The sequence below is a fragment of the Molossus molossus genome, unplaced genomic scaffold (genome assembly GCF_014108415.1).
Source record: "Molossus molossus isolate mMolMol1 unplaced genomic scaffold, mMolMol1.p scaffold_m16_p_13, whole genome shotgun sequence".
Taxonomy (NCBI): domain Eukaryota; kingdom Metazoa; phylum Chordata; class Mammalia; order Chiroptera; family Molossidae; genus Molossus; species Molossus molossus.
This window is the reverse complement of record NW_023425348.1, coordinates 7,328,085-7,351,145: the sequence shown is the minus strand read 5'-3', so window position 1 is coordinate 7,351,145 and position 23,061 is coordinate 7,328,085. Positions and strand designations below refer to the sequence as shown.

At 54.2% G+C, this 23,061-nt stretch overlaps 1 protein-coding gene across 1 annotated transcript; it reads right to left on the bottom strand.

Annotated features, from left to right (window-relative positions):
• Window positions 1–19,609: 19,609 nt before the first annotated feature.
• LOC118627918 (zinc finger and BTB domain-containing protein 16-like) lies at window positions 19,610–20,918 on the bottom strand. The gene has a single exon (XM_036258438.1). It carries the CDS (start codon window positions 20,830–20,832, stop codon window positions 20,200–20,202), a length of 633 nt encoding a protein of 210 aa, XP_036114331.1. The 5' UTR covers window positions 20,833–20,918; the 3' UTR covers window positions 19,610–20,199.
• Window positions 20,919–23,061: the final 2,143 nt, after the last annotated feature.

Sequence of the window (23,061 nt, the reverse complement as noted above, 5' to 3'; positions counted from 1 at the left end):
AGACGCGCCCACGCGAGAGACGTGCCGGGGCGATGATGCCGACCCGTCATGATTTACTGCGTCCGGCAGAGCATCGGTAGTGCGGGACGGGAGGGGCCAAAGCAGGACCGCTCTCCTCGCAGGGCCTGCGTTTTAGTTCGGGACAAAACACAGCTCCCACTGTTTCACAGCAAGGCAACAGAGCTCACCCTCAAAACTGCTCCCCAGAACGCTGCCGGGCACACACGAGGAGGCCAGAGGCCAAGGCAGCGGGACCAGCTTCCCCAAGAAGCCTGACTTGAGTGGGTCTTGGAGGCTGGCGGGGGGCAGGAGGCCAAGGAGAAGGGGAAGGACGATGGGGTGGGGGTGGGGGGGTGAGGGGTGAACGCCAAGGACAAAGTGCTGGCATTCCGAACCTGCTCCCCTGACGCCGGCTGGCGTCCCGGAGGCCAGGCGACAGTCTGCGCTGCTGCACCTGAGTGGGAAGGCAGAGCGTGAACGGGGAACAGGCGTAGGCCACGTCGGAGGCGTCCCCACGCGGTGCTGCCGGCCTCCCCGAAGTGGGGCATGACGTGTGAGCGGGCATTCGGATGGGGAGAATCTTCAGAAAAAGAGCGAGCACCCAATCCACCCAGGCAGCCCGCAGAGTCCTCGGCACCCCGCACCCCACCTCCAAACACGCAGAGGAGGCTGGTGACAGCAGAGGGGTGCGGCACGCCAAGCAACCGCGTGGCCTTGCCGCCTCTTTTGTCTTCTTCCTCTGAAATCTGTTCTCCAACCTCCAGCCAACTAAGCCTCGCAAATGCCCAGAATCGCTAGCTTGGCATTCAGAGCGCTCCACGACCTGACCCCAATTCACACTTCCTGCCTGCGCTCCATCCAGCCCGTGCCCATCCCCCACTCTGCCACACCGTGTATGCCGCCCCCCATACACTGCTACGCCTCTGCTCACCTCCTCTCTCCACTTGCCTGAAGCCTCACCACACTGCAAGGACTGGCCCATCGCCCCTTCCCCACGAAGCCCTCCGGGAGCTTCGGTGAGAAGCATTCAGCTCCTCCCTGTGCTCCCCCAACGCCTCACCTACAGTCTGATACACACGCAGCCGCGAACAGCGGATCCATCAATATCTCCGCACTGCCCACAGCTCCCTGCGCCTGCCTGGCGCCAGTCGGTGTTTTCTGCACCGATCGCCCATGGCGGTCCTCGCCGCGTGTGGGTGTTCTGCAAACTACGGGTGGTGTTCCGTCAGGGGTCTCGATGAACATTTTTAAGTAAAATAGGAGACAGAAGAGAGAAGCCATCAGAGTCCATGGCTTATATTAAAGGTGAAGAGAGGTTGGTTCACTGAGCCCTTGCTGAGAGGGAGCCTGTGCGTGCCCTGGGCTAGGGTGAAAGGGCAGTGTCCCCTCTGGGCCACGGCCTGCATTCTAGGACACGCCAGCAAGTGAGAAGGACAGTCATCAGAGGTGTCATCGGCAACCCAACGTGTGAAGAGCTGCTGGGGTGCGGGGCCACGACACACTCTGCTCGGCTGTCGAAACCTCACAGCTTCAAACTTCAGGGAGGGTTTGGGAATTCTGACCTGAGTCCTCGCCCACTGGCCATTCCAGTCAGTCCTCTAGACACGCTGACCACAGCGGGAAGGCGCACAGCCCTGGGGAAGGCCGTTTGGAACTCGCTTTATGACCAGTGGGGATGCAGGAGTTAACCCTTGGCTCACCAGACCACATGCCTGAGTTCACCCACACATTATATCTTAAACCCTGAAAGCAACAATCCTAGAAGGTCCAGGGCAAGGAGAGCTGCTCCCAGGACTGCTAACCTGCCCCCCACTCCGAGAAGGGCCTCTGCTCTGGGCTTGGCTGCGCGGGGCTCTGGGGTGATGCTCCCCGGCCTCTCCTTCCTGACCCTGGTGCCACCCCTCTCCACCACTCACCCTTCCTCAACGCCTTCCCTTGACCTGCACCCCGGCAATCACTCAGGGGCCACAGATCTCTCACTTGGTTCAAAACCCTTCCTCCTCGGGACCTCTCATCCTTCTAAGTAATGAATTTCCCAGCCCTAATTAACGCAAAGAAGGGATGATATACATTTCTCTGTTGCTTTAAGTTACAGCTAGTTAGACACCTTGAGGGAAGAACAGGCTCTCGCTAAAGGGTCAGATAAGCTAAAAGCAATGTAAGCCACCACCTCCAAATCTTTTCAATCACTGCCTTTCCTCCCCTGACCATCCTGGGGCCACACCCCTGCAGTGGGCGTGGAGCAACCTCCAAGCCGGCAAATGACCATCCACTTAAGTAAACCTGAAGAGTGATCATCTCCTGAGTCTTCATACACACACACCGGTTCCTTTCTTGTGCAAAGAAAGATCGCTGCCATCTGTGGCAGCCATCGGAGAGCCAAGAGCAAGGAAAATAATGTCAGCGCACGATGGAAACAACAGAAGGGAGGAACTGCAGACACTACCGATGGAAGTGTGACGTGTTAAGCAATGGAGGTGAGTCTGGTCCAACCTCGCCGCTTCGGCCACCGCCGATCATCACCGATGGGGTCCGACTGAACAGCAGTATGAAACGTACACCTCTGGAGTATCGACAGGAGGGCCGAGAATGGAGAGAGGGCCTGAAACCGTGGACAGGAGAAGCCACCGCCTAAGGAGCTTCCTTTCAAATGTCTCAAGGGCCGTGGCCCAGCGTCTCTGTGACTAGAGAGCAGCGCAATGGGGGCATCAAGAGCTCTCGGGAAGCAGAATCAGCTGCTCAGCAAACAGTGACGTCCCTGTCCTTGGGGTGGGGTGGGGAGAGGGGGTCCAAGCAGAGGCTAGGCGGCACAGAGCACGAGAGCCTCAGAACAGGGGCTGGACAGGAGTGTCCCTTCCAGCCCATCATCCATCACAACGGCAACACCGACAGCCAGGGAGCTGCCCTTCCGCCCTAGGAGGGCGCGGGTCAGTGCTGCGGCGCCTCTGGCCGCTCGGAGGGCAGAGAGCAGGAAGAAGGTGAAGAGAGCACCAGCACCGTCCGCGGCCACGCCCTGCACCCGGCGCGGGACGCTGCAGTCAGCATGGTGCTCACGTCCCGGGGCAGAGGCTTCTAGTCCAGACCCCGAGTCCCCGAAACCGGTTTCTGAAAGCTGGCCCCCGGGAGCAGTGGGTGTCGAGCAGAGAAGGAGGACGCCCCTACCGCCTTTGAATTTTAACTGACGTTAGGAATTGCTTGTTTTATGTTGTTTTGGGTTAAGGGTGGTAGTGGGTGCCGAGCAAGACTGTCCCCCTTTCAGCTGCTCTTTTTTAAGAAAGACAAAGAAAAGAGAAAAACAAAACAACCCAACACCCTCAGCCCAAGCCCCTGTCTGTGCTGTGGGCGGCCGACATGAGTTTCCTTTATCCAACCACAAAAAGGCATCAGTGGGACGGGCGAGGGGCCCCGGAACGGCCCTCCAAAGCCAGAGCCTGCCACTCCGTTGAGGTTAGCAGCCAACCGGGGCCAGGAGCCACGCGGGCAAACAGACCAAGCTCCCCGTTACACAACGCCGGCCTTATCTCGCCGCGCCACCGCCGCTGTGCAGGCGTTGCGTGGTGCACAACCACAGCCAGGCCGGCCCGGGAGATAGCCCGGCCTCTGCCTGCTATCAGGGAGGCAAGGGGGCGTCCGGGACGGTTAGCCTGATTCAGACACATGCCCCTCTATTCAAAGAGCGTCAGAGACGGGAAACGGCCCGGCGGGCCCGCTTCACGGTGTCACTTCCTCTGATGGCTGAAGCCCACCCCCTCTTCCAGGCCCCCAACCAATGTGAAGAGATGGCCAGGGTCCGTTTCGGTTCATTTCATCACATCTTGGTAGAGTGTCAGGTACAAGACGCGGGAAGAGGGGCTGGGGATCATCCCTAAACCTCTTTCCAGACAGACTCTGGGAGGCAGGCAAGGCACAGGGGCAGCAGGACAGGCCCAGCGGACGATGACAACGAGAAGGTCTGAGCTATTACTCAAGTGCCTCCAAAGCCTCCCAGCTGCCCCAAAATAAAGTTGGAAAACTAACAAGGGTTGCCCTTCTTGGGCAACTCCCTTGTTCCAGGCAGCGGGCAGGAATACTGAATGCCGACATAGGTCCACTACAGGAACTCCTCAGGCTATCCCGCACAAGCACCCCCCTTAGGGTGAGGAAAACGGGGCTCACGGCGTTAGGCACACGCCCCAGATCACACCATTCCCAGTGGCACCAGGAGAAGCTGCCCACGGTTTTCCCACTTCATGCTGCCGTCGCTCCCGCCTGGCGTGGACGGTCCTCCGTCTGACCCCGTCCCACCATCCCAGTACTACTCATCCTCACTCAGTCCACAGGAGTTACTTTATCCGGGATCCTAGCCTTATAGTCATTGCCATTTCATAGTTTTTTGTAGCACTGCTAACTAAATCTCTCGCCCCCACTTAGAAAAGCCCACTGGGCAGAGGCTCTGTTCCTGCTCACGGCTGAATTCCAGGGCCAAGCGCACAGTAGGGTTTAGCGACATCTGGCATCAAAGAGGAATGAATCCCTGTCGGTGGCAGGCACTGCGCCTCTGAGTCTTCTCCTGCCTTTTCCATGTATCTACCAAACTGTTCCAGCTTCTACTTCCTATCAGAGTGATCAACACACACGGAACATTTTAAGTGTTTTAAAGTCTCTGTTCAAAGTATGAGCTCCACAAGGGCAAGTCCCATGTCCTGTTCATCTTTGTATGTGAAACCCCTCCTACAGCGGATCACCTATGCATCTGAGGATGTAGTGAACATTAGCCTATTCAGGGTGAGCAGCAGACAGGCTAATGAGTCCCCCAAGAAGTAAGTCACCAAAATCCACCCAGCACCCCTCAGCCAAAGATCTGAGACTGCTCTCATATCAGATTCTGTTCTTACCTCCTCCTTGGTGGAAGTGAGGAGCAGACCTGAGTAGTCACAGGCAAGTTTGTGAAGGAAGAATTAAAGTAGGCAGGGAGCCCTGGCCGGCTTGGCTCAGCGGTTAGAGCGTCGGCCTGCGGTCCTGAGAGACCAGGGTTCGATTCCCCCTAAAGTAGGCAGGGAGTGAGAGGCGTGGGTTCTAGTCCTGGTTTTGCCACTAGCTTGTGCTGTGTGACCTTGGGCAAATCACAGAGCCTCTCTGGACCTTCACTGATTCCCCCCTAAATGAGCCTGTTGATCTAAACCATTTCATGGGTCCCTCCAGCTTTAATTTTCTATCGTTCTTGGTCCCCTCAAAAACCCACACCTGCAAAGCAGGTGGCAAACGATGAGTGCCTTCCTCAGAAGGTGGCAAGGAGAGGGACAGAGGGCCTGAGATTCCCCCTATACTGTTCCTCAACCCTCCCACCCCTGCTAGTGAAGAAGCCAGCTGGTCCCCTCCGCAGGAAGGAAACAACGATGATTTGAACATGGGTCTGAAGTATACAAAAGGGAGGAAGCAGATACTGAAATGGATGTTCAATAAGCAATCTTCCTCTAGTTAAACCGGAATTTTTCCCACATACACACACTTTCACAGATCCAGTTTGGGAGCCTTCGAATTAGCACAACCTGGCCTTAAGCACTGTGCAAAACACGTAGTAAGCATCTTGCGTTTATTTATGTCGAATGGTTTCAATGGGGATGACTCATCCTTCCTCTTTAACACTGTGTTCTAATATGGTTTACTATAAATAATTTGGGGAGGGGGGGAGTAGTGGGAGGGGGCAGACTGAGCGACAGCCCTGGGCCTCTGCACGGCCAGGTCACAAAACACCCGGGTCTGACAGACAACCCCAAGGTGAGTCCGAGCTCAGATGGCAGCCAGGTGGTGGTTACCAGCAAGAGGAAAGGCAAACATTTCCCCTCCCCTCTCCGGGTGTTCAGGGTAAGTTAGAAATGGGGACTCATACACACCAAAGAGGAGCTCCGTGAACCTTCCAGAACCTTCCCGAGAGAAGAGAAGGGATTCAAACTCCGGCCCCTGTGCCTCCCATGCCTGCTCCCTTTCTGACCCTGAGCTACATCTAGGGTGGTGATCTGGAATTTCTGTAAGCAACAGAAATGCCCCTCGGGCCCCAAACTCACAGGAGGCCAAACCACAAATGCAAAACCATTTCAGCAATAAGAGGAGTCCTCTGCCCCAGGACCCGACAACCAACTCCTTCCAACCAGAGCAGCTGGGAATCACCTGTCCTCGGGCCTCGCTCACCTCCCACCTAGGAAGGGGGGGCCAACATCCTCCCCGGGGCTGAGCTGTCAAGTCCTCTACACATTCTTTCCAGAATCTACCTTCAGAGTCAGGCACACTCACCCCATGGCAGCACTCACTGTATTCACCACATCGGTCACCGGTTTATTCTGACCATTTTGAACAGACCAGTCCACCCTCCCAAAGGATGAGGCACAAGCATGTGGCACAGCCTTCAGAAGGGATTCCGAAAGAAGATCTCCGAAAGTCTGGGGCCGTGGCCCCACCGCAGGATGCAGGACGCAGTGGTCGGTTGGTAGACATGGAGGCTTCTTTACGACAGCAGGAGCACTTCACCAACGAAGTCCTTTTACTCATGGCGCATTTCCATTATTCGTCTGTGACCTCCTCTGCCGGCTGCTAGCACAGGGTCGGCAACCAACATAGCAGCGCCCGACAGAGAAGATGTCACGGGCTCCTTTCAGTTTCTCCCCTGGGCCAAAACGACCGGCTGCTAGGGGCCTGGTCCTACAGCTCAATAGTGCCCGTTTACAAAGAACCTTCACTGTGCACTTTATACAGAGTTTATTCACATGACCACCTAAAAGGTGTCGGCCTCATTTTCTGCAGAGCGAGGAAACGGCCCAGAAAGGCTGCGCACTTGTTCAAGGCACACAGCCTGGGTCTCAGCCAAGACGCCTCACTCTGAAGCGTGCCCTGCTTCTCACCCCACACTGTCCCTAGAAAACACCACCTCCCAGAAGGCCTCTTCCTTGAGTGAGGGCACCCCTCCCCACAATTCCTGGGCGGACTGCACTATCTGCAGCATCTCATGGACTTTGGGCTGTTTTAACTTCCCGGTAAGTCTGTTTCAGTAGATACCCCTGCTCTAAATAGCACCCTGCGCGACCTGCAAACATCGCAAGGACATCAAAACAAAGCTATCAGTTGTGTTCCTAGAGTGAACAGCCAGTCCAAACTCTTTTGTTTGCTTCTCAGACAGCTTATTGACCAGGTGATAGGGTCAGAAGTTTTCTCTTCACCTCTTCCAGAACCAGGCACTAGACCTGAAGAAGCAGAGTCAAGTAGAAAAAGCCCACCCGTTTCAGATGTGCGTATTTTTAGTAAGCACCGATTACCTACCAGCCAACAGCTTGTGGAGTGAGAGAGGGTTAAGGGAGGAAAAGATCAGCGCTGAAGGAGCAAACTACCTGCGCCCTTGCCCCCCGCATGAACACGGGCATCCGCAACGCACTCGGCGAAACATGCTCAGAGACTCCGCGTGTCCCCACGAAGGAGGAGAAAAGGAGGTGGGGGCAGGAAGCTGATAAACGGTGTGATACATGCAGCTGCTGTGTTTTACACGGAACCTGTTTTCCTCCCTCAGGTGCCTCCACACATCTCCACCCCAATCTGCAAGAGGGTCCTGTCTCCCCACCTGGTCCCTCCTTCCTCACACACCACCCCTCACCCTGACCCCAACAGTTTATCTCTGCATAGTGGAAAACTGGCATTTATCAAGCAATCTACTTCTCATAGGTTGTTAAACAGACCACAAGGGTTATCGGGGGAGTTGATACAGAAAGATAAACAGCAACCTCTTATGCAAATAGCACTAAGAATGTGGGCCTGCCACAGGACAGTCGGAATTCAGGACAACATGAATCTTAACACGCGTCCTCGCTTTCAACCCTGGAGACCCAAGAAGAGTCTCGGGTGGGTTTTTCCTCTTCCTTTCTTCCAGAGCGGGGCCGGGGTGTGAGCAGGCCTGACCTGCTTTGCAAGGGGCGGTGGCTTCGTGTCTAACCACGTTTTTCTGTGACTACAAGTTCCTGCTCACGAGAGCCATTTCATTTGTGCGGGATTTCAGGCTCACTGGAATGTGCTTTGTTTGGAAGGGGAGAACAAGATATTCTCCAAATTGGGAGTAGGGGTCAGAGAGCCCTGGGGAGGAAGGCCCCGGGAAACCAGGGGTGCCGGTTCCGAGACACAGTCCGGTGCCCAGGAGCCGCCCCTGCTCGGGCTCTGCAGATCCGCCTGTGCTCAGAAGGAGGCAAGGCCAGGTGGCATATTTTCAAAGTCCTCTCATTATCGTACGGGCAAGCTCACCTCAAGAAGCCAGAGGTGAGTGGCTCCAAGTGACAAAAGCACTGCACCCAGAGGGACAGACAAGCCGCTTCTCACACCAGCCTGCAGGCCGGGGCGGGGGAGGGGAGAACGACAGAATCCAGGACTGATGAGAACGAAAGACTGAATGGAATAGGCTAATTTACACAGGAAGTAAGCACTTACCAGACCCTTCATCTCAACACACAAAACTCTCGGCCATATCTGGAAGCAATTACATCCAGTTAACATGATCTGCTCGCCACTAAAATTAACTGCAAACAGAAATATTTTTCACTTTTGCAACAGGGGATGCCAAGGTTTGGCCTCTCCCCTCTAACCACCCTCCCTGCCTCCCTGAATCAACTGCTGGGGGATATTTAGCAGCTACTCAGCTCACAAAACAAAAACCACTCTTGTAGCTGTCAGGACACAAACAGTAAAATAGTGGATAATTATGAAGGGGGAGGGGGGGGGAGACAGGACAGTGAGAACCACTGTGCTGGGAATCGAGGGAAGGGGCCGGGCACATGGACCCTAAACGGGCCTACGGTGCTCCCAAGTCCAGCCCTGGTTTTCCAGACTCAACTTCAAAGAAAGAAAAATGTTTTTAGAGTCACTTGATTTAGCAGCCGTTTCATATTGTTTTTAGGTACCATCCTTATCCCTTCTGCCAAGGGGCCGGGGGTGGGTATGCCGGGAGGTAGACTCACAAATGTTAGCAGATCCTTAATTTAGCAGAGCATTTAGGGGACAACTGTCGTGGCGGAGCCTGCACTGAATGCTTCCAGTCCCTGCTCCACCAACGCCTTCCAAACGTGTTCACCTGCTACTCCCCCACGACGTGCCCGCTCTTCACGCGGAGGGTGCAGAAACGCCGAGCACAGGAGGTGAGGACCTGCGCCCTCGAGGGCCTTGCTCGGAAATGGGCCAGTGTCCCATCCTCCAAACTCCAGGTCCAGCTGCCTCGCCTGGCTGTCCTGTCCCTTTGCACCCAACCCCGCAGTCAGATGAGAACTCTTTCCCCTTGAACTATGGTCGAGGAGTCCATAAACACTGGGGACAGGCCAGATGGGCAGACTTGTTTTTTGGTTTTGTTTTTGTTTTTTTTATCCTCATTCGAGGACATTTTTCCATGTTTTGTACAGATAGAGTGGGAGGGAGAGAGAGGAAGGAGAGAGAGGGAAACATCGATGTGAAGGGACACATCGAGTGGCTGCCACCCGCACGACCAACCAGGGCCGGGGACAAACTGCAACCGAGGTACATGCCCTTAGCGGGAACCGAACCCGGGTCTCTCCGGACCGCAGGTGGACGCTCTAACCGCTGAGCCAAACCGGCCAGGGCGGGCAGACTTGTTTTAAAGTTCCTGAAGGACGCATCATCTTCACCCAGTCCCCCACTACCCATCTTCCTGGGCCACACGCGCACGCTCCCCCGAAAGTGCAGTTCACTCCTTGGTCACCAGGGGCCTTTGGGCAGCGGCAGCAAGAGCGGCCAGTGCGTCCATTTCAGAGGACTCACCTCTCCCCCTGCACGGCGGGGCAAGCGCTCCCCCAAGAATAAGGTCACACACTGCTGTTCTCTGCGAAACGCACATTTAGAAACATTACTCATAGGCCAAAGAAAAAGGAAAAAGAAACAACTTAGGTAGCCTTTTTCTAACGACTCTAAGGCTATGAAGATTAAAACGTGGTCTCCGTAAGTTAAACCAAAAAAAGCGCCCTGCCGTACTTTCCTGTTTTTAAAACAAGTTTACGGGGAGAAAGAAAGAAACACGACATCCTTTCAAACAGCGTGAGCTGCATGCCGAGCGCGGGCCGCCTGTCCCGTGTGCGGCATCCCAGGGACACCGTCATGACCGCACTCTGAAGTCCAGGTTGCTGACTTCCTCCCACGGGTGAGGACGCGGCTGCTGGGAATCCTGCCACAGTCACAGGATGAAGTCAAACCCAGGTTCAAGCGTGGACACAATGCTTCCCAGCTTCCCATCACTCTGCAACCAATAACCCCAGAAAATTCAGAAGCTGCAGGAATGCAAAAGGAAGCACACAGTCACCCTCCAAAATCCCCCCTGACAGCATGTGGCGGTCCCTCCGCACCCCGGGACCCCGTGCACACATCTAGGCACTGACACATCCAGTTTGGTCACCACACAGCCTTCCCGGCGTGGAAACGGTTAAGTGGCCCTCGGTGAATAAATCAAAAGTTCAAGGCTGCAACATACCACAGTGATTCCCTCTTTACATATGACAAGAACCAGAGAGGGGCTGAAATCCCAAGCATCCTGAGCTGGGTCTCCCCGGCCGGCACAGGTTACGCTGCCAGGGTCAGGGCCGCGGACCTTTAGCGGCAACATTCATTTCCTGAACAGGACAAGGTCTCCTGACCATAAAGCTAATAGGAACTTCCTCGCACGGCGAGCACCGGCTGACAGGGCTACTTGTCACTGGCCACGCAGGAGGAGAGCGCTGGTTCCCATTAGTGGATTATGATGCCAGGTGCTACTAATAAGGTACATCGGCAAGAAACAAGAGCCTGCTAAGTTGTCTCCCCAACTCTGGAAGTAATCAGGCCTGGGCTTCGGGGTTGGGGAGCGGCCTCACTCAGAGAGGGGTGGGGGAGTGAGCAGTTGGGCCGCAGTAGACCCGGCAGCAGCTAACCTGCAGAAGGGCTTGAATCAATGCATCTCCAACGCTCCTCCCCATTTCCCGCAGCTGCCATGAGAGACTCCCCCAAATTAACACTAATAACGTCTCCCCCAAGCGCCCCAGGCCTGATGGACCTTCGAGGGCCATTATGGTCAGCCACATCTGCTTCTCACTACAGCAAGAACTGTGCCCACAGGCCTAATGACATTAAGATCACAACGCTCTGCTAATCCACTTAGAGACCAACGCCAGGCCAGGGTGATGGGGCACAGAGAGCGACCCCCTTGTCAGGCCGGGGTCATGGAGACGCGGGAAGCAGGGCGGCAGCCTCACACGTGAGCCCCTGCTGTGTGCTCTAGGTCACGTGGTACCACATTTCACGTGTCTATAACCACGCTGAGCAGTAAGGGGCCAGCCTCACACACAGGAGGAGCCCGACGTTCACACAGGTGAAAAACACTTGTCCGCGTTCACAGGTAGCTCTCGCTGGCAGCGGACCTGCCGGCAGGCTGCGTGCCTCGCTCCGCTGCCCTGGGGCTGTCTGGTTCTTGCAAGCATAGCGATGCTGGTTTGTTTGTGCGTCTGCGTCCTCACTATATTGGGGGGATCTAAATGGCCTTAAAGTGGGGGAAACTCTAAAAACAACGCCTAACTGGCCCACCGTTCTCCTCTTCATCAACATTTCTGTAACCAAGTCTAATAACTGCCCCAGTAATGCCCTACTGTTTCCGGAAGTTCTTTCTCTTATCTAACTTGGATCCTTCCTACTGCAAAGCTGAACACAGTCTGTTCCCGCTAAAAATGACATCTTGAGGACAGAGTCAAACGTGAGCTAGGGATTCAGAATTAAGCAGGTTTTTGCAAGTTTTCAGCTGAAGTCTCCGGGCTGACAATAGAGTACACCAGAGTCCCTCCTTGCAGCTGCAGAGATAAGCCTCACATAGGCAAAACCCAACCACAGTTTTCCCAGAATGAGCCCACATAATAAGCACACTGGGGCTTTTAAGGGGAAATGGTAGAACGGGGAATTTCTGATTAGGCTGGCATGAAATTAACAGCATGGAATTTTTATTTTTGTAAGTGGGTTTCTTTTTCTCTCCCTTCGCCTTTTGTTTTGTCAGTCAGCACAAAAGGCCTCTGTCACGAGAAGCGGGTCTCTCGGTGTGGGTAACAGACGGTGTGGTAGACAGGGCTCCTTGGGCCCGTCTGCCCCCACCACCGAGACTGAACATCCGCAGTGAGCGGCACTCCCACGACCTTCCTCCCTGAGCCCCGGAGACTAGGCCGGAGCAGGCCAAGGAGCGAGCCCCCGGTGCCCACGGCAGGGAGCACGAGCTGGTCCCTCCTGCATTCCCCCTTCCCTTCTGGTTCCTCCAGGGGCAGAAGGGCCAAGCAGGACCTGTGGGAAGAGGAGTGGGCATGAAGCCAGAAGACCTGGGCACGAACCGCGGTGCCACCCTTTACTGTCTCCCACGTGGACAAGCCCATTTCCCTCTCGTGCTTCTCGGCCCACGTGGGAATGCAAAGTGAACTCCACCTCACAGGGTGGCTGGAGGGTTCGGGGAGGTTCTGGCTGCAGCCCTGGAAGGTCTGGGGCTCAGAGGGTACAGCATCGACCTGCAAACCGAAGGATCGAGGGTTCGATTCCCGGTCAAGGGCACGTACCTGGGTTGCAGGTTTGTTTGATACCTGGCCCCGGTCCAGGTGTGTGTGGGAGGCAACCAATTGCTGTCTCTCTCACATCAATGTTTCTCTCTTTCTCTCTCTCCTTCCCTCTCTTCCACTCTACCTAAAACTCGGGTGAAGATTAACAAAAAAGATTCTGACTACAGGTACACTGAGCCCAGAACCTGACATTAATAAAGCACTCCGAACGGCACTTGAATCCCTTCGAAGCCCACCACTGGGGTGGGGAAGGGGAAGGGGCTCTGGGCCGCCGGCACCCAAGCCCAGACTCCCCTCAGAGGGTGGCGCCGGTGTCCCTCATCTCTGCCTCAACCAGTGACCTGCTCGCCTGGCAACAGGACACTGCGTGGGTGAGCGCCTGGGCATCTAGAACTGGTGATGCTGGAGAGGGGCCCGGCTAAATTTAAATGAGAACTGGGATGACTCATCAGGCCTCAGGTCAATGGGACAAAGAGTACCCTGGCCACCAAAGGTACAAGAGATCAGCTTCTCAGGGAAAATACTGGTGCTCACTGTGTATCAGCCCCAACACACGGCCCCCAAGGCAGCAGTTTTTGTGCTGCACAAACCTCCGGGGAAAAGCAGGACCTGGACCGAAGCAAACACGTCTCTTCCGTGCCCTCCAGGGTGCCCCTTCACCACAGTGGCAGTCAAGATACAAGAGCGAACACACGGGGCACTTCCCTTGTGCCCCCACTCCTTGCACTTGACAAAAATCACTAAGTAATCCTTGTAACAAACCAAGTGTTGTTATTATTCCCATTTTGCAAATGAGCAAGCAGGCACAGAGAGGTTGAGCACCATAACCATAGTCACACAGCTGGCAAATGGTGAAAGCGGGATTCCAAATAGTCTCATTTGCCCAAAAGATACATTTCGCGTGTATAGTGTGGAGCGGAAGGTTGGGCAGTGGGGACGGCGTGGTAAATGTTTCTTTCTATCAGAGTAACTGCTAGTGAGTCAGAGCTCCACCAAGCACCCCAACACAGCACTCCACTGAGAAAACCTTTAGTTCTCATGGAAAATTCAGGAACTCCCCCCTACTGGACACATCAAGACACGCCTGTGTTCATTTAGCAAGACTGAAGTCTCACTCTCGGACTTTTAGTTGGACTTGTTTTAAAGCCATTAATTTAAAAAAATTAAAGTGATGGGAAATGTTTTTCTCCTGAATTAGCAACAAATCAAAGAGTTGTGAATGGAGTTTAATGTTAACAGTTTGGGATAATCACTATGCTAAAGATTCATAAATAGTGCTCCTCGCACAGCGGAGGGAAAGTGTTGCTGAGCTACAGCCTTCTCCCCGCCCTGCTGCAGAGACCAGCTCCATCCAGTAGTGACAGCAGAGCAGAATGGAGCAGGGAGGGCACCTTCCTCCCCTGCTAGCAAAATGACCCGTCTTCCCACTTCCCAAGAGAGCAGCCTAGACCCCAGGCGACTCAGAGACCCTGGGCAGGTCAGAGGATGTAGAGACGACGTGGAGCAGACGGAGCCCCGTCTCGCTGACCCGTTTCAGCTAGGATCCAGATTCCCACCCAGAGCCACGTACAACTAGCCAGAGGACTTCATGGGAACGAAAGTGGATGTACATGCGGTGAAAGAAGAACTTTTTAAAGAGCTCAACAACCCAGAAACAGTTTGCCCAAGTGCCGACGTTTACAGATGAAGAAATTAAAGCTCGAGATGAAAAGAGACTGACGGCGGTGACCGGAGTTTAAAACAAGGAATGCAGAGCTGGGTCTCGAGGCTGGCCTCGCCGCAGCTAGCCCATGCCGCCAGACCTCTGCCCCCTTCCTACCCACAACCAATGCCCTCTCCGAGGACTGGATTTCCAGGAGCCCGGGAGGTTATAAACTTAAGTCATTCATCAGCCCCAAACAGATACTTCCTGGAAATAGAAATGGATTCAGAAAGGATTTGGGCAAATCTGTGAATGACAGAAACAGCCATAAATAGCTACTAAGAGGAGCTGGGCGCCACCTGACCTTTCGATTGACGTCAAGGAAGATAGCTGTAGCCTCCTATGGTGGCATCTCAGGAACGGCACTGGCAACCAAAGACTAGGTCAGATGGATCTGACCCAAAATGGCAATGCACATGTTCTTATATGGCCTGGCGTGGAGCACCCGGCTCTGTGAATTAGATTGGGCTGGTCCTATCCATTTATAGCTATGTGACCTTGGGCAAGTCACATACTGGCTCCAACACTCATTTTCCTCATCTGTAAACTGGGGCTGCTAATGGCCCACAACCCCTTTTCCCAAGTCCCGGGTGTTTCAGAAACCCAAACTGTTCGGGTTTGAGAGAGGAACTCTGGGACTGACAGTGTTCGCCCTGTCCCAGAGGAGTCTAAGGAAGCCTCCGTAATCAAACACATTAATATTTTTGCAGCAAAACATATGAATATTCAAAATAGACAGGATAAATATAGCCTCACAGCAGTTCCGCTCAGGTTCTGCCACTAACCGGGTTTGCTTACACAGAGCCCATCAGCTTCCAGGGCCTCTCACGCCCCACAGTCAGACACGGATGTGGGCCTGTCTCCCCTTCGGGAGAACGTGAGGTTAAGAAAGACAAAGTCACTGAAGATACCTTGTGAAGGCAAAAGTGCTACGACTGATAAAAGGCATTAGTAACATCACTGCTATTGCTATCATTATTCCACAGAACACTCTTTTCCAAACAGAACCTGGTTTGACCTCACAGGTGCCAAAAACAGGTAGAAGGATGAAGAGAGACCAAGAGTTCAGGGCAACTTCTAAACTCCCCACATTGGCCAAAACAAAGGCCAACAGCCACTGGCCCTCTACATGGTCATCCACTGGAAACAGAGCAGCTGGCCACCTGACAGAGAACACGGCAACGGGCCGGGCGGAGCTGGCTGAGACCACTCCTTTTGGTTCCGGAGTATCCCTGCAAGAACCAGGCAAGAGGTCCTACTCTGTGTGCACAGGACACACTGTGGCTCGTCTAAGGGCTTGTCTGTAGACCCAGAGCTCCCAGGACGCAGACCCCACTCCAATCCTGCAGCACTGAATTCAGAAACATGTTATGACCAGGCTGTATGTGCCTAGGGAGACTGAGGGCTATCAATGAGGGCTCTGTTCACACTTACGTCACCATACGGTTCCCTATAATCTTACCACATACGTGTGTAACTCTGAGAAGGAGAGGGTGCACCTGGCCCACTCGAGCAGGTGTCTAGAGCAGATCCAGACAAACCTATGTGCAGAAGTGCTCCAGCCTCTCAGAGAAAGAGGAAGGAGCAAGACCGAGCCTAGGACAGAGTTCAGTCTTCCAGCTTAACGTGACACCATCATTCCAGCATCGCTCTCTACCCCAGTCATTATCCCCTGTACGTGGGCCGACTCGGGAAGGTGTTAGGGTCCACAGCTCGCTCCTCCATCTGCCTGGAGAATGCTGCTGACCACGTCTTCTGACTGGTCTGACTTCCTTCTGGACCCTTTAGGTAAGTTAGCCCCATGCCCCATTTGATTTACTCAAGTAGTATTTTTGTCTGGTCTTTCCATCAATACATGACTACATTTGACATTGCTTTTTTTAAAATATATTTTTATTGATTTTTCTAGAGAGAGAGAGCTAGAAACATCGATGTGAGAGAGGAACATGCATCAGCTGCCTCTTGCACGCCCCCCACTGGGGATCAAGCCCGAAACCTGGGCATGTGCCCTGACCCGGAATCAAACTGGGACCTCTCAGTCCACGGGATGATGCTCCAGCCACTGAGCCACACCAGCCAGGCTTGACACTGCTCTTGCGTCTCGCCATGCACTGCAAGACCACAACCTCACTAAGTTTCATTCCAACTTTCTGTCCTGCTAACAGGCTCCCCTCCCACCAGGTCCTGAGGAAACCTATTAAAGGGGTTCCATAACAGCTCTCCCCTTCCTTCCTCTCCATGCCCTTCTGCTCCCCAAGAAGAAGGTAGCAATAACTGCAAGGTACTTAACCTTTGCCAACACTCTAGCCTATGGGCTCAGAAAGAAAATAAAACCTGTAGCCTGTTATTTCATCATGTGCATCACTGTTACATTATAGCCAACTCAGTTTCCTGAAGTCAAAATCTCCCCCTCTGATTGTTTTGTCTTTTTTGTACTGGTAGCTGGGATGTAGGGTGAGGAACAGAAAACAGTAGGAAACAGGGAAATGACACCTCAATCCAGGAGCTTCTCAGGAGAGGGAGGGGGGAAGGCCTCCCACAAAGAGGGTCTGATCAGGAACCCAGGGGCTGCCAGTCTCCGCGAGGGCCGAGCATGCGGAATATTCTGTCCTCTCCATGATGCCTTTAGACCCTCCCAGCTTCCGCCCACGGCACTGCCCAGGCTCTCGTGTCTCAGGCTGCAGCAGCTCACTTTCCACCCAGTCAAAGCACGCTCTCCGTGTCAGCAGCCCACAGCGTGACACAAGGATTCCAGGACCAGCACCTCTCCATCACAAGTCCACACGGACAGGGACAGTCTCCACGGCGCCATGTGGCCAACAAACCCCCCTGGAAGGCCGTGTGGACACTACATGCCAGGGCTCAGAGCCCCTGGGGGTAAGGCAGAGATGAGACCCAGACGACATGGGGACGGAAGGGTCAGTTCTCACCTTCACTGTTGCTATGCGCCTGTCACAGCTCTAGAGATTTCTACACATTACTTCGTCGTCAATTCAGCACCACACGCTCTGACCACCTCCGTTTTAAAAAGTGTAGAACAGCCCGGCGGGTGTGGCTCATGGCCGGGCATCCACCTATACACCAGGAGGTCCGGGGCTGCAGCTTGACCCCCAGTAGGGGGCGTGCAGGAGGCAGCTGACTGATGTTTCTCTCCCATGGAATGTTTCTCTCTCTCCCTCTCCCTTCCTCTCTCTCTAAAATCAATAAAAACACATTTTAAAAAGATAATTAGCCCTGGCCAGTTTGGCTCAGCGGTTAGAGTGCAGCCTGCGGTCTGGACAGACCTGGGTTCGGTTCCCGCCCTGGTTGGGTCATGTGGGTGGCAACCACTCAATGTGTCCCTTTCACCTCGATGTTTCTCTCTCTGTCTCCCTCCCACTCTATCTGAACAAAATATCGAAAAATGTCCTCGGGTGAGGATAAAAAAAAAAGATAAATAAAATAAAGATAAAGAGTATAAAACAAGGCTCAGAAACGTTACATAACTATTCCAAGTTCAGTCTCACGGCTCCTGCTCTGTGAGGTACCCCACAGCCAGGCCCCGCCTCTCCCCAGAGGGCCAAGGGTCCCACGGACAGGGGACTGGATCTCCCGGGAGGGTGACAGCGTGTGTAGTCATCTCAGGTAAAGGGAGGCAACCTAGACCTGAGGAGAGCCAGAAAAAACGTACTTTCCACTGCAACCCATCTCTCATAGTACACAATTGAAATAATTCACATCGGAGAAGATGATAAACCTACCTGGTCAAGTTTGAGGAGGGCCTTTCCTCGTTAGAAAAATTTGAGCAAAAACAAATACAACCTCGGTCTGCTTCTGAGCGGTATGAGCATCAAGACACACCTTCGTGGTGATTTTTCGCACCCACCAGAAATCAAGTCAGCTACATTTAGCTTAGCAGCACTTTCCACAAGGTATGTAACTCTCAGAGGCACTGGTTAAGTTCTTTGGAACAGGGTGGGGTAGTCAGAGCAACCTCCAGACATCTCCCCCTCTGCCCCATACTCTCTCAGTCACATGCCCTCTCATACTGAATGTGAAATGGAGGAATGGGGCAGACAGAAAGGGATGCAAACGTGGGAATCCCCCCAAGATCAGCCAAAGAGCAGGTAACAGGGTACAGAGGTAAATGTTATCACAGTGACAACAGGAACTGGATTTCTCGACACCATTTGTCAGAGCCAGGGGCTGGAGGGTAAAATGATGGGCATGCCATTATGACAGATACAAGGGAACACCAAGCCCACTACTGATTCCCTCCATATTTACCCCACTTCTGATGAGCAATTTTCAAAACCCTCTGTTCTATAGGCACGGTCCTTTTCAGGGCTGAGTGACTCCCAGATGCAGCAAAGTACAAGGGGGTTAGGACCTGAATTTAAAACTATCTCTCCCTCTCTAGTCTTTGTGATCCTGGCGAAAGCAGTTTTTTCTTTCTCAGTATCTTCCCATGTAGAAGAATACTATACCTATCTTGGAAGGTCGTTGTAACAAGAATGTAACCCCCCCATAAGGCGCTTAGTATTGAACCAGACATGTCATAAGAGTTCAGTGGATGGTTACTTCCCAGAGAAGCCAGATAAAAGACAATGCTGGCCCGATGTACCATTTAATTCAACATGAGAGAGATGGGATGCAAATAAGTCTCTGCAGGCTGCAAAACTGAGACTCTCATACCCATCCTCCCCACTTAAATTTAAATCAACTCCTTCTAAATGTGTTTGCAGGAACAGAGAATGAGAAGGGGAAGAGCAAGCCATGTTCCTGGTGATGAATGTTCACCAGGAAGGACTTTGGGAACCTGCAGCTGCTCCTGTGCCCTAAGCGGCCTCTGGCCCCTCCCATCCTCCTGAGCTGCAGAGGGCCTGCCTCTGCAGAAAGCACCACTGGGCACCAGGTACCTGAAACCTGATGACATGGCCAGATCCAGGCCATGGGAGACCTTGGTCCTCAATCCGACTTCTTCTCCCTCCCTCCACTTTATCAGTCACTCCAGGCAGAAGAGAACAGATCCAACATTGGACCAAGCAAACGGGAGGCCGAAAGCAGAGAGACGAAGGAGCCTAGTAAGAAGCTGGGCCCAGGAGTTCACCAATGCTTAGGAAAGACCCTAGGCCCCTCACCACACCTGAAAAGCTAACCCCAGCCCCAGGACTTAGAAACAAGTGGTTTCTCACAAACAGTAGGGAGGACAGGGAAATCAGGCCCCAAGACTCAGGAGCAGCCAGGTATGCAGGCAGGCTGCCAGGGCCAGGAGCGTGGGCTGGGGTGTGAGGTGGGACTGGTGTGGGACCTACCTGTGCTGCTCCATGGCCTCATTATCAGGAAGATTCTACCCACACACACTGCACTGCTCCGCGATGGCCCGGCTCTCCGACTTCATGCCCACAGCCAGCTCACCCAGCTTGCTGAACAGCTCCCTCTGGATGAAGCCCTGTGGCAGAAGACCCCCATAGGTGCTGAAGTCCATGGAGACAGCTAGAGCAGGCTGCACATGGAGGCCGGAGGGCACCGAAGACGGCATGTTCAGCACGGCCTCAGCCTTGTGGTTGGGCAGCACAGAGTAGAGGCCCAGATGTTTCTCCGCTGTGGGCGCCAGGTGCTCCGGTCGGCCTGGGGGACCCTGGCCTGTCTCAGCAGGGGGTGGCAGCTGCTCAGTGCTCTCCTCACGCCCATAGTGCAGCTCCCTCGCACTGGTAATCACGCTGCTCCGAGTTGGGGTCCCGGGCCCCTCTTTGCCCCTTCCTCGACCTTGTCCCCCAGGCCGCCTGAAATGCTGGACTCGGCTGGCCCAGGGCTGTCCTGGCTGGGCACCTCATCCACCTGCATCATCTCTGTCTTCACCTCGGCCACCCCAGGGAGCTGCCCACCGCCAGCCAGAGTCGGCTCCTCAGGCCCTGCAGTCGGCTGAAGAGTTCCCTGCAGGAGAAACTATCCTATGGTCATCAAACTGTCCACTGCAGCCTTGGTGGGACTCATTGCTGAAAGACCAAATGAGGTGGACACTGACAGGCTCTGGTCCGCCAGGGGCCCGGGCAGGCTCTGCGCAGCCACGCTGGCGTACCCACTCTCCTCGCTGGAATGCTTCGAGATGAAGATGTTCTTGAGGTACCGAGCCTTCCGGTCCTCTTCCTCCTCCGCCCCACCATCCGCCATGGTGGCCTCTGTGTCATTGTCATCTGTGGCCTGGATGGTCTCCAGGATCTTCAGGCACTGCTCCTCCAGGTACTCGATCTCCAAGATCTCGGCCGCATACAGCAGGTCATCCAGGTCCTCTGCCTTGGCTTGCAGCGTGGTCGTGTAGGCATACTCCAGGATCTGCTCGAAAGTCTTTTGCGAGAGGAAGTCCAGAGGACAGTGCTGGCTGTTGCAGAGGAAGAGGATCTCAAACATCTTGCTGGTGCAGTCCAGCACAGTCCGGTGGGCGTGGAACTCCTGGCTGTCCACCATGATGACCACATCACACAGCATCCCGGCCAACCGCATCTGGTTGGCCTTGCACAGCAGCCCCGTGGGGTGGCTGGGGTTCTGCAGCTGGATCATGCCCATCTTCGTCAGATCCATGGTGCTCTCCACAGCTTAGGCATGAGGCTCTCTTTTCTTCCGGGCTCAATGTGGTGGGGCAGGGTGGGTTTCCTAGGCCAGTGGAGAGGGCTAGAGGGGAGAAAGGGGTAAGAGGTATAAGAGATACCAAAACAAAGGGTAGATTAGTCAGTGTCCCTAAAAGTAAGAATTCAAACAATACAACGCAGCACCCCGCACTCACTGAATCAGCAAGAGGCTCCTGGAGATTTTAATGGGGAAAAGAGGGCTTCCTAGAAATCTAGGAGTCTGCCTTTAAAAACTCACGCATGAGAACAACGATAAATTTCTGCTGTAACATATGCTTAATTCACTGTTAGATGAGGTAAATTAAAAATAAAGGCGTGGCTGTCTGAGTTCTGGTCTTTCTGTGTGTCTAAGAGCGGACCGTGGGCAACTCCAACGTGTCATGAGCAGGTGCTCAGCACTGACTGAAATTCAGTGAGACCTGAACCCCTTCCTTTCCTCAATTTAAGCCCTCAATTTCACTCTCAACGCCCTGTGCAACTAACTTCATCTTCAAAACAATTTTTTTTAACCCTGCTTCCCTGTGGTAGCCCCAAGAGGAAGTTCAACCCTAGCTGGGGTAGCAGCCAGCAGTCTGGCCCACAGAACTCTATGGGCAAGGGCTCTCTTCCTTCAGGCCCATCCTCCCACCATCAGCCCGTGTCTTCCTGGGCCTCTGTCTTTCCACTCTTCTCAGGGCTGCAAAGGATGGACAGACAGAACCTGATCCCCTTTGTGGGTACTAACAGGAACACACACATATGACCCACACACTAGCTTGGGTCACTTTCACCCACTGATGCCTCAAAATTATTTTGTATGTGATCCAAAATCTGAACTGTGTGTGTGCACACATGTGCATGCACACCAACCACAGAGGGAGAGCTAACACATGGGCACACACTTGTAAGATGCCACACTTCCCCCCTGCCCACAAGTGCCCAGTGAGCAGGAGGATCCATGAAATGTAGGAGGACAGGTCATGGAGGACCTAAGTAGAGAGATCATAAGAAACATGCACCCTTACAGCCAGGAGTGTCCATGCTAGGTACATGAACTCCAGATGTGTCCCACAGGCTCCCAGGAATGGGCAAGTCCTGTGACCAGGAGCAGCAGCTGATGCTGGCCATGGCTCTGGGGTGCCAGCAGTTATATTGGCACCAGCACCTGTGGTGTGAGTCACAACCAATATGAAGGGAAGACAGGGCTGGGAGACAAAGGCCTCTCCCAGCTGGATGTTCAGGATCAATAACAGGGCTCTGGGACTCCCTAACCATTTAAAGAGTGTTAGAAAGACCTCACAGGCCCAGTTACCTCTCAGCCTCTGCCTTGCTGTGGCCAGTATTGCAGTCAAATGAACTGGGGCAAAGCAAAGCAAGGGTTCTCCCTCACTCTCCCAAGGCTACTTGCTTCTGCCCCAGAAGGAGCCCTGTGAGTTACAGAGCCACACATCTCATGCAGAAAGGGTTAACAGTAGGCTAATCAAGACAGTTTTGCTGCTTCCCCTGGAGTAGGGACTGAGGCCATCAAGGATGGGATAGCCATTCACCCTGGCCTCCCCAACTATGTGCTTTTCCGCAGACTCCGGGATTTCTGAGAACTAGGAGGGAGCAATGTAAATGGACGCTGGGCTAACCGAATTCCTTCCCAAAATCAAGCTCCTTGGGTCCTAATGGAAATCAGGGTGCCCTCAGCTGTCCCCCACCCTGGGCTCAGCGCCAGCAATCCCTGCGCTGGCTGCAGCGCCCAGCCCGGTGGAGCGGGGAAAGCTGGCGCTAACCCGATGGAACTCCAGGAACTGATGGAGCTCTCAGACTCCCCCATTCCCAGCCACCCCCAAGGACACTTGGAGGAGACTTTGGCAAACGTGGAGAAGCAACTTTTCCCAGGGATCCAGATGAGGAAGGAAAGGCAGCCAGTCTAAGAAAGAGGAAAAGGGAAAGAGACCCTGACGCAAAGCTAGAGTCCGGGCAGGCTGGGCTCCTGGGAGAGAGTGGTGAGGAGGCGGACCTGCCCCACCGCGAAGGGAAAACAGAAGAACCCCACCGAGAGTTGTAGCAGGAAAGGCAAGAAGGATCCTCAGGTCCTCCCTCTCCGACCCTGGGCCATGACCCCAGGGAGAGATGGGCAGGATCCCCGGCCCAGAGCCGCCCCCCAGCAGCCAGCCTGCTGGGCCCAAGCACCATGCGCGGGTCCTGGGGAGCC